This window comes from Odocoileus virginianus, chromosome 3 (assembly GCF_023699985.2).
Source record: "Odocoileus virginianus isolate 20LAN1187 ecotype Illinois chromosome 3, Ovbor_1.2, whole genome shotgun sequence".
Classification (NCBI taxonomy): Eukaryota; Metazoa; Chordata; class Mammalia; order Artiodactyla; family Cervidae; genus Odocoileus; species Odocoileus virginianus.
In genome coordinates, this window is record NC_069676.1 from 10,145,624 (window position 1) to 10,163,409 (window position 17,786).

Here is a 17,786-nt window from a genome sequence, read left to right on the forward strand (position 1 = left end):
CCTGGTGGTCCAATGGTTAGTACTCCACACTTCTCTGCAGGGAGCATGGGTCAGTCCCTGGTCAGGAAACTAAGATCCCACATTCTGCATGCGCCGCCAAAAAATAAAGACAGATGTAGATACTGGTTATTCACAGGCCAAAGTTGTAAAACTCAGACTCCTGGACAAAAAGGAAGATACCCCCAAATTATTTGTGTGGTCTCCATCCTGTTAATCACAGTGCGTGCTCAGTAGCATCTGACTGTTCACAACCCCATGGATTGTAGCCTGCCAGGCTCCTCTGTCCATGAAATTTTCCAGGCAAGAATATTGGAGTACGTTACTATTTCCTACTCAAGGGGACCTTCCTGACCCAGGGATCCAGCCTGTGTCTCCTGCATTGGCAGGCAGATTCTTTACCACAGTGCCACCTGGGAAGCCCGTTCTTAACCACAGAATCCTCTGTTTTTCAGCATTCCGTGCTCATCATTTGAGGTTCCAGTGACAACCTTTTCTGTGCTGTGGTTCCATGGTCATCCCTACTATGTTTCTTATTTAGGAAACGGTCTAGGGGGTTCCTTGGGCTGAGGAAGGGCTGTGGAACCCCTTGTCTCACCAGAAACACTTTAACAAGTGAGGTCTTAGGATGGGGTCTTTATGTGAGGGGTGAGGGAAGGGGGCTTTCTACTGAAGGCTCATCTCACCTATTGCCATGTCTCTTACCTGCATTTACAAGAGTGACTTTTTGCCCTGACACTTTGGGTCTGTAGCCCTCTCTGGGGCTGATGCCAGCTAGTCCACCCCAGCAGGACCGCACCCATTGTTTGAGGTGTTTTGGTTTTTTTTTGGTTTTTTTTTTTTTTCATTTATTTCCCAGTAGCTTAACACACTTCCTGTGTGCCAGGTACAAGGCCTGCCACTTCACATGTATTAATTCGTTTCATCCTCACATCCCTTTGAGGGTTCAGTACTGTTGTTATCCTTGTTATACAAAAGGGAGACCTGAGGCATGAAGTGGAAAAGTGACTTACCCACAGTCACCCAGCTGGGAAATGGTAGAGCTGGAGTTTGAACCCATGCCAGCTGAGGTCTTAGTACTAAGCTACTTTCTTGCCAGTTGGTAAAGTGACCTGAGCCCAAAAGGTCTGTCACTCCCCTAGTGCCTCCAAGTTTCCCCACAATGCATCCTGATCTTGGGTTGTGAAATATACTGAGTATCTCCCCAACCATGTGCCATGGGAAAAGTTTCTCTTCTTCTCAGCCCAACGTTTATTGAGTGAAAGGAAGTGAAAGTTACTCAGTCATATCTGACTCTTTGCAACCTCAGGGACTATACAGTCCATAGAATTCTCCAGGCCAGAATACTGAATGGGTAGCCTTTCCCTTCTCCCTGGGGATCTTCCCAACCCAGGGATCAAACCCAGGACTCCCACATTGCAGGCGGATTCTTTACCAGCTGAGCCACACAAGGGAAGCATTTATTGAGTATTAAGACCTATTTGCGGCCTTTGTAAGTCATCTTTTATCCTGTGAAGCAGGTACTATTAACACCATTTTACTTATGATGAAACTGAGACCCAACCTGTGGTCACCCTGCCCAGAAAGCAGCCTGGTGCTCTGACGACCTGGAGGAGTGGGATGGGAGCAGGCAGAGAGGCTCAAGAGGGTGGGGATATATGCATATATATGTATATATGTATATATGTATATATGTATCAGTCAGTCAGTTCAGTCTCTCAGTTGTGTCCAACTCTTTGCAACCCCATGGAATGCAGCACGCCAGGCTTCCCTGTCCATCACCAACTCCCTGGAGCTTGCTCAAACTCATGTCCGTTGAGTCGGTGATGCCATCCAACCATCTCATTCTCTGTCGTCCCCTTCTCCTCCTGCCTTCCATTTTTCCCAGCATCAGAGTCTTTTCCAATGAGTCAGTTCTTTGCATCAGATGGCCAAAGTGTTGGAGCTTCAGCTTCGGCATCAGTCCTTCCAGTGAATATTCAGGACTGATTTCCTTTAGGATAGATTGATTTGGTCAATCAATTATATATGTATAATTGATTATATATATAATTATGGCTGATTCACATTGTTCCACAGCAGAAACTAGCACAGCATTGTAAAGCAGCTATCCTGGAATTAAAAGCTTGAAAAAAAAGAAACCACAACATTGAACCCCCCACCCACCTCTCTGACCCTGAAACCCACCGTCTGCTTTCTGTTCTGGCTTCTTCCAGCATCTTGGCCACAGTTGGGACGGAGTTTGACCTAAGGACGCTGAGGGCAGTTCGAGTGCTGCGGCCGCTCAAGCTGGTGTCTGGAATCCCAAGTGCGTGAGTTTCTGACCCTGGCAAGGGGTCTGCTCAGGGGTCCTGGGAGCCCTCGATTTCCCTTCTACAAGAGGGTCTCATAGGTGCCCTCAGATGCTTCCCTAGCCTGGGTCAGGGCAGCCTCATCTTTGGGGAAGCCCCTTCAGGGACTCCCACCCCCACCCCCAGAAATCTGGCTGCAGGTCTGGGTGAACTCCTAAAAGTCAGCCAGGAGCCTCACCCATCCCCACAGCACCCATTTACTGAGCACTTCTCTATCAGGAGCCATGCTGAGCTCCACCCAGGACCCCATGCCATAATCACAGCCCTGTGAAGTTGATAGGACCAAAATCTCCACTTTACAGATGAGGAAACTGAGGCTCAGGGCAGCTGAATAATTTGAGCAAAATCATGTGGCTGAGAATGGAAGAATTAGGAGTTAGCCAGCATGCCCCCACCGCCTGAATAATATTGGTGGCAATGATGGTTACCATTTATTGAGTTCCTACCACATACCAGGCACGGCAGAAATAGCTTTTTGTGTATTATCTTAGTTTGTCCTCACAATCACCCAGTGAACCCATTTTATAGATGAGAAGGTAGAGACTTAGAAAGGTTAAATGACTCACCAGAGTTCTCACAGTTTGACACAATGAGTTCCCAAGTCTGCCCATTCCATGCTATTTTCTCATCCTCCAAGAATGGATGAATGCTTGTACTCCAGACCCTTTGTGGGTGGCTGTACTATTCATAATAAGGATTAGGTTCAGCTGCAAAAAAAAAAAAAGAAAGAAACAGGGCTAACCTTTTTCTGTTCTACTGGTCAGTGGCAGTAGTAGTAATATATTAATAATAATAATTAATATTTTTATTTATAAGTACTTAAAATGTATCAAGCACTCTTGTAGTATTTGCCATTTTTAAAAAACTCATTTATCCTCACAACAAGCATATGAGGTAGGTCTGTTATCACCACTGTTTCGCATTTCATTAGCTTCATTCTTCAGGTTCACTGCCATCTAGATTTAAAGACTTAAGATTTCCCAGATAACCACCAGCAGGATCTTTTTGTAGAAAGAAGGCACTTCTGCTCAGGTGTCCACAGAATTCCAGCAGGTGCCTGTTGGTCAGTCATTCAGTCATGTCCAACTCCACGGACTGCAGCACACCAGGCTTCCCTGTCCTTCACTGTCTCCTGAAGTTTGCTCAAACTCATGGCCATTGAGTCAATGATACCATCCAACCATCTCATCCTCTGTTGCCCCCTTCTTGTTTTGCCTTCAGTCTTTCCCAGCATCAGGGTCTTTACCAATGTGATGGCTCTTTGCATCAGGTGGCCAAAGTATTGGAGCTTCAGCATCAGTCATTCCAATGAATATTCAGGGTTGATTTCCTTTAAGATTGACTGGTTTGATTTTCTTGCTGTGCAAGGGACTCTCAAGAGTCTTCTCTTCAAGAGACCAGAGGTGCTTACGTCATGTTAAATCAAGTTCCATCCCAAAGCTGATACTAACAAGAATCTCTGTTTAATGACCATCTATGATATGCCGAGGGCTTTGCTAGGTGTGAACTCTCTTATTTAATCCTGAGAGGGAGGTGCTCGGTCTCCTCCCCATTTACAGATGAAGAGCCTGATAAATTAAGATTTTTAGTTGGAGTTTCAATATTAAACTCTCAAAGATTAATAGAATGAATATATAGAAAAGTAGAAGGATACAGTAGACCTGAAAAGTACTAGAAAACCAATTCAACATAATTAAGACTTATATAGTTTTCACCCAACAGTAGGATACGAATTGTATTCAGGTTCTCATAGACTATAAACTGGGAGACACTGAAGAGTATCCAAGGACATAAAACAAGAAATCCTCATTTTAACCACATTATTTGGTGTTGTTTAGTCACTAAGTTATGTCCAACTCTTTTGTGACCAGGGATCAAACCTGTGTCTCCTGCATTGGCAGGCAGATTCTTTACTGTTGAGCCACTTGGGAGCATTTTAACATAGACTTTTCTAAAGGTTGGTTACAGACATGGGATTTGACCTCAATTCCAACCTGGGTTCGAATCCTGGCCCTGTTATTTCTCACACCTTGAGGCTGAATCCTCATTTTAAGCATGGCATCCTCTGAGCTTTGCTTCCCACCTCTGTAAAATGGGGATAATTTTACACATGTGCCTGCCTCATCTAAAAGCCAATGAAATATCTGGTTTCTCAGAGTTGGGACTAGGACATTGACTGCTTTCCCAGGCCGAGCTGCAACTAATGCATGTGGCATTGTATGAATTAGGAAAGAGATTCCCCCTCTTGGTGGAAAAAGGTTAGAAAAAGGCACCCTGATCTGAATGAAAATTGTGCAATACTCAAGAATAGGGCTCAGAAAGCTTTGAACTTCCACCTCTTACCTGCCCCAAAAGTCATCAAACAGGACAGCCTATGCCCAGTACTTTAAAAAATATTTTTAAAATCAAAAAATGTGGAATTTCCAGTGGTTAGAACTCAGTGATTTCACTGCCATGTTCCCAGGTTCAGTCCCTGGGCCAGGGAGCTAAGATCCTGCAAACCAAACGGTGTGGCCAAAAGAAAACCAAAAAAAAAAAAAAAGTGCTTAAAATATAAGGAAGGATTGTTCCTTTTATTAAAATGAGCAGCCTGCATGTCTTCCATCCGTCTCCCCTCACCCTTGCCCTGTCCCCCACACCCCACGTGCTCTGAGTCTCCTTAGGAGGCATTCTGGGGGCGGCGTTTCAGGGGACCTTCTCACAGGCCTCTGGGGCCTCTCTCTCTCTGTGTCTCCCCAGGTTTACAAGTCGTCCTGAAGTCGATCATGAAGGCAATGATCCCCCTGCTGCAGATCGGCCTCCTCCTATTTTTTGCAATCCTTATTTTTGCAATCATAGGGTTAGAATTTTATATGGGAAAATTTCATACCACCTGCTTTGAAGAGGGCACAGGTAGGTCCAAGCAGCATCATAGATTTTTTGCTTTCCAGCCTTCCTCCCCTTTCTTTTCTCCCCTTGGGGACAAGCTCCTGGACAAGGTCTGTAGGGCTTTGCTTCTCTCTCCTGGAAGCTGGGAGAACATCTTCCAGAAACCAAGGCAGGGGCTGAAACAGCCCCAGAGATCTTGGTTGTTGCTGGATGTTACACTGGGGTACCTGAGAAGCTGTCCCAGGGTAAGTGGTTTATTGGGGAAGTGATCCCAGGAAACACCTTCAGGTGAGTGAGAAAGTGAGACAGGGAGGATCTAGTAACATCTAGGGACGTTATCAAGTAGGTTACCATCTTGGGCAAGGTTACCAGACCTCAGCTCCATTGGGCAGCTGGAGGAAACAGGGTAAGTCATACGCCTTAGACCCATCCCACACGAGGGGCGAGGGACCTGGGTATTTATCCACCAAATTCTGTCCGACATTGGCGGGGATTGAGCCCAGGCTGGACATTAATGCCCTGGCACAGCTGGCTGCCCCAAACACTGAGCAGGAGCAGGCATCAAAGATATTTTCAGTGGGAACGTGTAGGGGCAAAAGACAGCAGAATGTAAATTCAGTACCTACAGCCTCTGTCTAGCTACCTTGCAGCGACCCCAGACCCTAGCATGTACTGAGTTCTGAACCTCCTTGCTGTTGTTGTTCAGTTACTAAGTCATGTCCAACTCTTGGCGATAACATGGACTGTAGCCTGCCAGGCCCCTCAGTCCATGGGATTTCCCAGGCAAGAATACTGGAGTAGGTTGCCATCTCCTTCTCCAGAGGGTCTTCCTGACCCAGGAATCCAACCTGCATCTCCTGCATTGGCAGGCGGATTCTTTACCACTGAGCCGCCAGAGAATCCTGAAACCTCCTTACCCTGAAGGAAGGGAGAGTTGAGGGTGACTCCTAGTCTCCCCAAGAAGATGTCTTAAAGACATCCCACTGGGAGTCCTGGCACCAACCAGTCAGCATCAAGCACAAATAAGATCTTGGCTCCTCCCCTCCCCACACTGTGCCACGGTCAACCCCTTAGCTTAGCGGCTTCCCTGGTGGTTCAAGTGTTAAAGAAGCCATCTGCCAATACAGGAGACATGGGTTTAATCCCTGGTCCCGTAAGATCCCCTGGAGAAGGAAATGGCAACCCACTCCAGTGTTCTTGCCTGGGAAATCCCATGGACAGAAGAGGCTGGCAGGCTACAGTTCATGGGATCACAAAAGAGTTGGACATGACCTAAACAACAACATCAGCAAGAAAGGATGGGGGAGGATGACTCAGGAAAAAAACCAGGAAGACCAGAAGTCACAGATTTAGTCTCTGAAACAGCAGTGAAACAGCCTGGGTGTCCCTAGCTATCCATATACTCAGGGACCTAATAGCTTCCACATTCATCTTTGATTAAGTCCCCTGCTATGCAAACCTGGCTACTTGCTCTCTGAAGCCAAAGAGCCAAATGAAATCAAATAAGAGGGAAGCCTGTATTTCAATACTTGGACCACGGGCCTCCTCATTGTGGATGGGCTGAATGACAGCGTTAGTCGTGGGTCAAGGAAACTGTGAATGGAGACAGGGGAGCCTGTGTGAGAAGGGAAGAAGGTTTCAGGCCTGCCTTATTGGGAAGATAATTCTGTCCTGGAGTGGCTTCCCATCCACCTTCTCTTCCTGGTGACCCCCAGGTAACCGAACCCTCTCCCCAGACCTCCCAGAGGGCAGGAAAACCCAGTAAGGAAGGTTTATTCAAGAGGCTTTTTTTTTTTTTTTTTTGCTTCCTTTCTTCTTGCTCCTCCCATCTTCTTCTCTCCTGGGCTTGTGAAGTTTGCTCAATATGGGATGTCCTAATTATTTCTTTCCCCAATGAAGAAGGTGTTAATTGAGGCAGAGCTATTTCTGCTCCTGGCCTCAACACCTGGGCGGAAATGCTAGAGGGAGAGATGCAGGGCAGGGCCCCTTGGAAACATCAGCCGAGAGCAGAGAAACCAGAACTCCTGGATCCTGGGTTTTTTGTTTTTGTTGGTTCTCTCTCTATCTCTCTCTCCAGCCAAGGGGACAGAGGACTGGCTTGAGTCTAAATCAGGGTTGAAAGGGGACAGACGTGGGTGGGGCAACTGGAGGGTAGGAAGCCTTGATTTAGGAAAGATGACTGAAAAGCTCACAATTAAAAATATAAGAATGTGTGAGTAAGAGACAGATATATACAGACACCCAGGCAGCAGGTTAATTTTAAAATATATTTATAACCAAATTCCTCAGACTCTCTGGATGGTGGCTTTTCTAGAAGCAGCCCCCAGAGGGTTTCGTGATGAGGGGGCTGGCAGGTCACAATCAGGAACACCAGTGGGCTAGGGGTGCCCAGCACTGTGATAAACACCCAGAGAAATGCAAAGGAAAGGTGGGAGAGCTTCCTGTTTTCCAAGAGCTTCCAAAATAGTTTGAGGAAACAAAACTCCTCATCTGGAACTAGTCTATAGCAGTGCAGGTTAATGCCTGCTTTTATCTCGTCACCAAATGTGAACATTTGGGAGCTGTTGTAGCCCCGAGGGGGGAAAAAAGGGACCAGTAGACTGGACTAACCCAAGAGAGGGGACGGTGTTGGTGGATGGGAATTGAGCCAGACTTGGACAGAAGGTGAAAATGAAGAAGGTTTTGGACAGAGGCAACCTTCCCAGCAAGCCGTGGTTCTCATTCATGATAGGAGCCCATGGAATTTTCCCTTTTGCCCCGAGTCTTATGTTTAAAAGATTTTGCCTTCCAATCTGTATTCATTAAATCAGCCGCTATACCAAGTCTGACATGAAAGGGAAAAGTATTTCCCACAACTTAAACTAGTGATTGGGATGTCAATGCTTCTTGAGTTGTAAGTGTCCCTTCTGATATGGCAAATGGCCTAGAGTTTCTATTTAACAGGAGTCTCAAAGGCCAGTAAGATTCACGCATTCTGTGTTGGCTTATTTCTCCCTGTTTCTTGCTAAGTGGAGGTAAAAATGGGCTGCAAACCCTATATGTAGCATGTGCATTGAGATATATTTTTGTTTAGTGGGGCACTTGAGTTTACACAGCTGTTTGATTTCTTATCGGACAATGTCACTCTCTAAAAACCTTCAAAAGTGTCACTCACTGAACAGGATCCTCTCATATCTGTGGCTCTGGTCCAATGGGATGTTCTATACACACCCAGGATGTTCTGTACTCCCCTGATTCCATGTCCTCATGAAGGCATCACCTTAGAATTCAGACTCAACCTTTATCACTCAGTCTGAGTTTGCCAGGAAGCTGTCTCGTTTCCAGCAAAAGGGGTGTCCATTGACATGTGTCTCTTTCCTTGTGGCATTTTCACAATCTGCCTCTTGCTATTTGGGGAGAAAGCTTAGTTCCTGTGCCGAAGGTTGAGTACTGTGTGTACTGGCCTCCCTCGCCCCCACTCCCTGAGCCCAGTACATCTCAAGAAAAAAAAATCAGTCAGGCTACAGAAGAATAATACACCACAGTTGACAAATCTGTGCTAATGGAAGTCTGGAGAACACTGCCCCCAACCGCTTCAAAATGCACACAGCAGATTTACCAAAGTTGACTGTTGTTGGGACCTTAAAGTTCATCTCAACAGATTTCAAAGGATGGAATAATACAAAACATATCCTCTTGACCACAGTTCAATTAGTCTAGAAATTGGTAACAAAAAGATAACACTGAAAGTGTTTGGAAATTAAGAGACGTGCTTCTTATTTGTTCATGAAATGCTAGGATGTCTGAGATTTGCTTTAAAAATATTTTAATGTGGGGAGGGGATGTGGATGAAACAAAATTAGCCCTGAGTTGATAAATGTTGAAATTGGTGATGGGTACATGGGAATTCATTACATTACTCTATTTTTGTATATATCTGACAAATTTTTGCTGCTTCTTGGTTATCCACAAATCAAAGAAGAAATAATAATGAATAATTTATATTAAAATAAATAATAATTTACTTGAACAATAATGATAACAGTGCATGACAGAATTTGTGAGGTGCAGTTAAAGCTGCACTAAAAGGGCAATTTATAGCCTTAAGTAACATTAATCGATCTCAAAAGTTTAGGAAAAGAACAGGAAAGGGAACACAGCTTAGAGAACAAATTAATGAAATAGAAAACAATGAATAGATCAACCAAGCCAAGCATTGGACTTTTTGGAAAAAGACTGATAAATCCATCCTAAGAGCCATTTTTCTGCAGATTCAACAGCATTGGATGTTCACTGGCTCCTGTTTCTCAGAGCTGATTTTGCTGGCCCTTTCCCCTGACTTTTCTCCTCTTCCATTTCATAGATGACATTCAGGGTGAGTCTCCAGCACCGTGTGGGACAGAGGAACCTGCCCGCACCTGCCCCAATGGGACCAAATGTCAGCCCTACTGGGAAGGGCCCAACAATGGGATCACTCAGTTCGACAACATCCTGTTTGCAGTGCTGACTGTTTTCCAGTGCATCACCATGGAAGGGTGGACTGACCTCCTCTACAACGTAAGTGATGAGGGGTGGTGGAGAGCCAGGCCCAGCCAACTCCTGAGGCTGAAGTGGAGGGACCCTGAACCAGGGAGACAGCTCAATATGGCCCCAGGAGAGCCGGCCTAAGGCTCTGTCCTTTGATGATATGGGGGTCTTGTCCTCAGAACTCTTAACAGGGAAGGACCTTCAGGAGGTGAGAATCTAGAGGGCACACAGATGCTGAATAATTTTTAATTGCACGAGTTTTTAAATATAATTTTAGATTTTTGAATATGTAAAGGGTTGCATGAGGTTAAAAACCAACGTAGAGGAAAGATAGAGGCATGTTTTGGACACCTATCCAAAGGGATTCTGTGCTGGAGCTCTTGCTGACCCTCCTCCAGCTGTGCCCCTCGCTATGGTGCTGATGGGAGCTGGTGCCACCACCCCTCCACTTTCTAGATCATATTTTAGGTCATCTGAGATCCTAAAATTCCCTGCCCAAGCCCAGAGCCCATGAACTTGGATTCTTCCGTTAGTCTATTGTCTGACTACCTTACCCATTGTATCCCCTGAGGTCTAACAATGTCCTTGGGGTAGCTGTTGGCACAAATGTGGCTGGAATATGGACATGCAGATTGGCACGTCCAGGCATGTGTGTGTGGAGCCCTCCCTCCCCTGCCCCCAGGTGGCAGGCCATGGTCAAGGGGCAGGGAAGCCTGTCCGCACCCCTTAACCCAGTGCAGACATCCAGATTCTAAATTCTAGACTGACCTTCCCAGTGCTTATGAAGGTATGTTTGTGCAGGAGAAGCATAGAGCATGTTTTATTTAGTAGTTTTTAAATATTCACACATATTATGTGGGCCTCAGTTGGTTCTCTTGCCCTCAGTCTTGAAATTGTTAAGGACAGGTCTGAAAAGATGTACGCTCCTACCTGCCTCCCCTTCTACCCTGTTTCCTGTCCCCCATCCCTGGACAGTTACACATGTCACACACTGCACAAGTCTCCACATCTTGGGAGTGGGAGTCATATTATAGACCACATAGATTTCTACCATTATGTCCATATTTCCATTAGACAAATCTAAAGGATGTGGGGAAAAGCCATGGTGGCTTTGACTTTGCCTAATGACCTGGCCTGAGCATGGCATCTCTAGGAACAGACAGCAACTTTGAGATCGTCAGGAGCTTTCTTGGGTCAGGTTGTGTCATGGGGTTGGACATCCAGAAAGAGGTTCAGAGGAAGACCAATGGGAATGTGCTCAGTGGTGGATGAGGAAGTGTGAGCAGGACCACAGATTTCCAGAGGGTTCTATAGTCGGAAGCACCACTGTCTGAGGAGATTCTTACTCTGGAAGCTTTGAGCTGAACCACCTTGAGAGACTCAAGCTCAGGGGAAACAGTTGAAAGAGCAGAGTTAGGCATCAGGCTGCCTGGCTTCCCCTCCCGACCCCACCACTTCCATGCTGTGCAACCTTGGGCAAGTCGCTTACACTCTTTGTGTCTCTGTTTCCACATGTGCAAAATGAAAAGCACAATCCTACCTCACAGGGCACAAGGACTGAGTAAGGTGAATATATGTGAAGCGTTTAGAACCATGGCCCTAGGTAAGCTCTCTGTAAGCCAAATTTTCCACCCCAACAGGCACTCCTTTTAGAAATGTATGAATTTTTCATTGTGAAAAGTCTGGCAGCACCTGAGGAAGTGAGGTGAACCACTGGGTCCCACTTTGTTCCCCGCTCTCACCCCACTGGTAACTGCCGCAGAGTAGCCTTCTAGAACTTGCCATGCAGTTATATCCCACCGTCATATTTTGGTGGAAACCCAAGCAGGAATTTGAGCCTGATGTGAGCCAAGAGCAGTAATAAAGTACCACACTGGGTGGCTTAAAACAACAGACATTCATTATCTTACAGTATGGAGGCCAGAAGGTGTTAGCAGGGCCAGGCACCCTCCAAAGGCTCTCAGGGAGAAGTCTTCCTTGCCTCTCCCAGCTTCCGGTGGCTGCCAACCATCCTTGGCATTCTTTGGCTTATTGATTCTCTGTCCTCCTCTTGAATATCCCATCTGCACACGGCTATCTTCTCTTAAGGATGCTTACCCTGTTGGATTAGGGCCCACCCTACTCCAGTACAATGTCATCTTAACTAATTACATCTGTAATGACCCTATTTTTCTTTAAAAAAAAATTTTTTTTCTTATGTGATTTTTTGGCTGGCTGCGCTGGGTCTCTGCTACCACGAGCAGGCTTTCCCTAGTTGCAATGCTGTGGCTTCTCTAGTTCTGTAGCACAGGCTCTGGGGCAGGAAGGCTGGCCTGTGGGCTCATTGCCCCGTGACATATGGAATCTTTCAGGACCAGGGATCAAGCCTGTGTTCCCTGCATTGGAAGGTGGATTCTTAACCACTGGACCACCAGGGAAGTTCGAGCTTATTTCTAAATAAGGTCACATCCTGAGGTCGTGGAGGTTAGATCTTCAACTTATCTTGGCGGGGGGTTGGTGAGGGGGAATTGCATAATTGGGTTCGTAAATCTCCCAAATAAACTACTTGTACTTGAACCCTTGTCTGGGACTTCCTAAATTAAGCCAGTCCACCCCCCGTGGGAGGGTGGGGACCCCCTTAAGAGGGAGGGGATATATATATATACTTATAGTTGATTCTTGTTGTCATACAGCAGAAACTAACGAGCATTGTGAAGCAATTATACTTCAATTGAAAGTAAATTTATAAAAAAAAGAAAAGAAAAGACAGCACCTCAACCCAAAATACAACCACTAGGATCACTCATTGGTAAGGGCAGAAGCTAAGGTGGCATCTTTGAGTTTCTGCTTAGCGGAGACAGAGCTTTTCCAGACTCATCTGAGCCCTGCCCATGTGCTCTGCCATCTGCCAGGCCTGCCCTAGGACACCCCTAGCTTCATCCAGCCACAGGCAGGCGCAGTGTCCGGACTCTTTGTCCTTTATCTTGTGCTGGAGCCAAGCCCGTGGGCATGGCCTTACCAGCCACTGTCAGGCGAGATCCATGGGAGAGTCCGGAAGCACCTGCTTCAAGCATTTTAGAATCCACAGGCGTGGAGGCCAAACATCTCTTTTCTTTTCTCAACATTGAAATCCATTTGTTTATTCCATAATTACTTATTTTTAATTATTATTTTTAAAACTTAATTAATTTATTTATTTTCAGCCAAACTGGGTCTTTGTCGCTGCACTCATGTTTTCTCTAGCTGTGGTGAGTGGGGGTTGCTCTCTAGCTGTGGTGCCTGGATTTCTTATTGCGGTGGTTTCTCTTGTTGCAGAGCACAGGCTCTAGGGCACGCAGGCTCAGTACTTGTGGCACACGGGCTTAGTTGTCCCATGGTATGTGACATGGACCAGGATTCCTGGACCATGGGATTGAACCCATGTCCTCTACATTGGCAGGGGGATTCTCAACCGTAGACCACTAGAGAAATCCCATAATTACTTACTGAATGTCCACTCTGTGCCAGGAAATGATCAGGTGATCAGGGGTAGCACAATGAAGAAGAGAGACAAAAATCTCCACCCTCGTCGGGGAGACAGACATGACCAATAAACGCTGATAAATAATAAATTACTCAGAATGTGGAAGATAGACCTTAAGCAAATGTATCACGTGGGACGTGGTGACTTGACCTGTTGTCCCGTGAGGACAACAGCATCATGAGAGGGCAAGCAATGGGGTTCAGGGGCCAGTTTAGGTCAGGCAATCAGGGAGGGCTTCTCAGAGGAGGGGACATTTCCACAGAGAAGAGGGCCAAGCAGATGTCTTGGAGAAGAACGTTCTTGGCTGAGGGAACAGCAGCTCACCTCATGGTGTGTTGGGGCCCCGTCCAGGTTTTTCCATTTTTCAATTTATCTCTTTTCTTTCCCACTTGATTTCCCAGTTAAAGTGCTTTTAGAAAAAGCCTAACCTTAAGTAATCAGAAACACTGTCGAAGATTTATATCAGGATGTGCACCCCAGCATTATCTGTAAAAATAGAACAAAACTGGAAGCAACTGGTTAAATACCGTATGGTCCCTCCATATGATGGAGTATCATGTCGTCATTAAAAATCATCTGTTGGGAGAATATTTAAGGATTCAGGGAAATGCTCACCATATATAATGACAAGTAAGGGGAACTGATTTCTTTTAAAAAGAACCAAGGTGTACATGCTATGCTAAGTCACTTCAGTTGTGTCCAACTCTTTGTGACCCTATGGACTGTAACCCACCAGGCTCCTCTGTCCATGGGATTCTCCAGGCAAAAATACTGGAATGGGTTGCCATGCCCTCCTTCAGGGGATCTTCCTGACCCAGGGATCGAACCAGTGTCTCTTAGGTCTCCTGCACTGACAGATGGGCTCAGGCTGACATTGCAAAATACCATAGACAGGGCAGCTTAGACAACAAAAGTGTGCTTTCTCATAGTCCTGGAAACTGGAAGTCCGAGATCAGGGTGCCAGCACGGTCCAGTTCTGGCAAGGGCCCTCTTCCTGCTTGCAGATGGCTGTCTTCTCGCTGTGCCCGCTCATGGTGAGGGGGAGAGAGAACAAGCTCTCTGGGATCTCTTTTTATAAGGACACTAATCCCATCATAGGGGTCCCACTCTCATGACCTCCTATAACCCTAATCACCTCCCAAAGACTCCATCTAAAAAATGCCATTGCATTAGGGATGAGGGCTTCAACTTATGAATTGTGACATAGTTCTGTCCATAGAACCTTATCATCTCAAGTGTATAGTTTTGAAAATATAGGAAAAAAAAAAAGACTGAAGTCTGCTGTACCAAGATGGCATCTTGTTAGTGGGACTTGGGAATCTTTATTTTCTTGATACTTCTCTATATTGACAAATTTGTCTACAATGAGCACAAGTGACTTTTTAAATTTTTTTATTTTATATTGGAGTATAGCCAATTAACAGTGTTGTAATAGTTTCAGGTTGACAAAAGGGACTCAGCCATACATATACATATATCTTTTCTCCCCCAGACTCCCTTCCTATCCTGCTGCTACATAACGTTGAACAGAGTTCCATGTGCTATACAGTAGATCCTTGTTAGTTATCCATTTTAAATATAGCAGTGTGAACATGATAGATTTTTATCCTCTTTTTTATTGAAAGATAGTTGATTTACAATATTGCATTAGTTTCAGTACAGCATAGTGATTCAGTTATTTTTTGCAGATTGTATTCCATTTTAGGTTATTATAAAATTTTAAATATACCATAAATCCTTGTTGCTTATCAATTGTATGTATAATAGTTTCATAGTTTACTTTTATAATCAGGGAATATATTTAAATTTGTCTTGCTAAGTGTTTAGGAGGGAAAAGAGATGTTTTGGTTACTTACAGACCAGGAGATGGGAAGGAAGGGCAAGAGAAAGAGCATTTTCTGGGTGCCCACTGTATGCTGGGTGTTTTTATTTACATTACCTGTCCAGAGAGAGTACACACCAAAATAAATAAATGACTTCTTGATTGACATAACAGTAATAAGTAGTCATCTTATTACTTTATTATTAAATTAACAGAATAAGTGAAGAAGAGACAAATCTTTACAGAAGAATGCCATTCCCTTCTCCAGGGGATCTTCCCAATCCTGGAATCAAACCCAGGTCTCCTGCATTGCAGGCAGATTCTTGACTTGGGAAAGTGAAGGGTTAACTTTTTTGATGCAAATTCAGACTCCCCAGTTTCTATTCTCAGACCCCAAAGGATTCCCACCCCAGTTGAGACTGAGAGAATCTCCCAGGGACTTCTGTGGTTACTGTGGCTAGAAAAGCCCTGCAGGGAGTGATGGTTTAGCAAGTAACGCAAGTTCTTGCAGCCTGTGTCTGGCTTAGCCCCTACCACGAGTTACCAAGCCCAAAATGTCAGGAGTGTTGATGTTGAGAAGCCCTGCTCTAGAGGACCAGGGATCCTTGGAGATGGGCCACTGGGGCATCTCTGGGCATGGTGGACCTATCTCCGTTAGGATTTTGTGGTAGGATAGGTGCTTATCCAAGCCCAAAGACTGCAAAGGCGGGTATATGTTGAAATTCTGTGCCAAAAGTGTGGTCCAAGTCATTTTTAACTGCTGGAGAATGAACCTCAGTCAACATAGCCAGATCCCTTGTCCCGGAGCCTCTGAAGGATCCACATGGCTCCTGTGCCCACTGGACAAGCCTCATTGCTGGACCTTCCTGGGGCCCAACCTGGATCTGAGCAACATTCTGGAATAATAATGGATTATCAGCCATTTCATCTATGCTACACTATTTTAGGTGTTTCTCTGTGCACCGCCTGTGACTCCTTGATGGTAGAGCCTTAAATATCCCCATTTTACAGATGAGGAAACTGAGACCCAGAGCCACACACATGGCGTTAAGTTTGGAATCCAACTCTGACTCAGCACTGGCTACCTTGGAACCTGCCATTTGCCGCCTCCTACAGCAAACGGGATGGAGGACTGGCTCTCTGAGCTCAAGGGAGTGGGATGGGGGAAGCCCAGGAGGGCTGCACTGGGGCCATTTGCTAGAGCATTGTGTGTTGCTTGAGCGACAGGCAGTCTCATTTCACAGGGACCCCCTCACTATATGCACCCGCATGACCAAAAAAAAAAAAGAAAAGAAATCACCCCACCCTACGCAGAGGATATCCCCAACATATTCCTCATCATCTGGGCCAAAGTAGCCTGGGGGTGCCATGTGGGTGATGGAACCTGCCCTCTCTTGGTTGCTACCAGGGCAGGGAGCTAAAAAGACGGGGGTCCTGGTAGAACCAGTACATCTTAAGTTAACATTTTGCCATTTGCTGAGAGCCTACTGCATCCATCCCTGCATCTTCCTTTTATCATCAACTGATCCGTAAAACAGCCTCATGGGACATCCCTGGTGGTCCAGTAGCTAAGACTCCATGCTGCCAGTGCAAGATGCCTGGGTTTGATCCCTGGTCAGGGAACTAGATCCCACCTGCTGTATCTAAGACCAAGTGTAGCCAAACAAATAAATAAATATTTTTAAAAACTCATGCGAGGAGATGTTTTTAGGTCCATCTTCCAGATGAGGAAACTGAGGCCCACAGTGATACAATGACCTGTCAAGATCCCCTAGTCAGAGTGGTGTAATCAGGATTCAAACCCAGCACTGGGCATTAACTATTACACTCCCCTGTTGTTGTTGTTTAGTGAGTAAGTCATGTCTGACTCTTGAACTCCATGGACTGTAGCCCGCCAGGCTCCTCTGTCCATGGGATTCCCCAGGCAAAAATATTAGAGTGGGTTGCCATTTCCTTCTCCAGGGGATCTTCCTGACCCAGGGATCAAACCCTCATCTCCCACATTGCAGGCATATTCTTTACCACGGAGCCACCTGGGAAGCCATTACACTCCCTCCCTCTCTCTAAAAACTCCCTTTCTCTTTCTTTTTCCCTCTCTGTCTTTGTCTGTCTTAATCCTCGGTCTCTGTCTCTTTCTATATCTTTCTCTCTCCCCCTTTCCTTTGTTCACCTATTTCTCTCTCTCCATCCCACCTGTCTGTGCTTCTCTTTGTTGCTGTCACTCTCTGTTACTCTCTCTCTCTCTGTGTCAATTAGGAAAGCGACAAAACCATGCTTAGTCGACAATTAAAATGCCAGTCACGAATGGTAGACGCTAATCCTTGACCTCAGCCCTTGTTATTTCATAGATGTTCATCTTGGCCAATATCACAGCATCAGATCTGTGTCCGGGGGGCGCTTTAGATTACACATTCACACAACAAACATTCATTGGATGTATACTGCATACAGGCAACTTTCTGTGCAGCAAGAGGAAGAGATAAAAATCCCTTTCTGAGGGGGAGTTGACATTTCGGTGGGGGAAGCAAGCTGTCAACAAGATAATTAAGAAATGTTTGTATATATATGGCAGAATCTTAAATATTTTAGGCTTTGTGGGTCATGTAGTCTCTGTCACAACTGTTCAATCTGCTTTCATAGCACAGAAGCAGCCACAGAGAAGATACATAATGAATGGGCATGACTGTGTGCCAAAAAACCTTTAATTTACAAAAACAGGTGACTAGCCCATGGGCAGTGG

At 45.6% G+C, this 17,786-nt stretch overlaps 1 protein-coding gene across 7 annotated transcripts in view; it reads left to right on the plus strand.

Moving 5' to 3' along the window:
* CACNA1A (calcium voltage-gated channel subunit alpha1 A) overlaps positions 1–17,786 on the plus strand; it is a 370,739-nt gene that overhangs the window by 232,987 nt on the left and 119,966 nt on the right. For all 7 annotated transcript variants that reach the window (XM_070463180.1, XM_070463188.1, XM_070463192.1 and 4 more), the window contains 3 exons: positions 2,214–2,305; positions 5,088–5,240; positions 9,559–9,752. In XM_070463180.1, the coding sequence (XP_070319281.1) occupies positions 2,214–2,305; positions 5,088–5,240; positions 9,559–9,752 (439 nt within the window). The remainder of the gene's footprint in view (positions 1–2,213; positions 2,306–5,087; positions 5,241–9,558; positions 9,753–17,786) is intronic.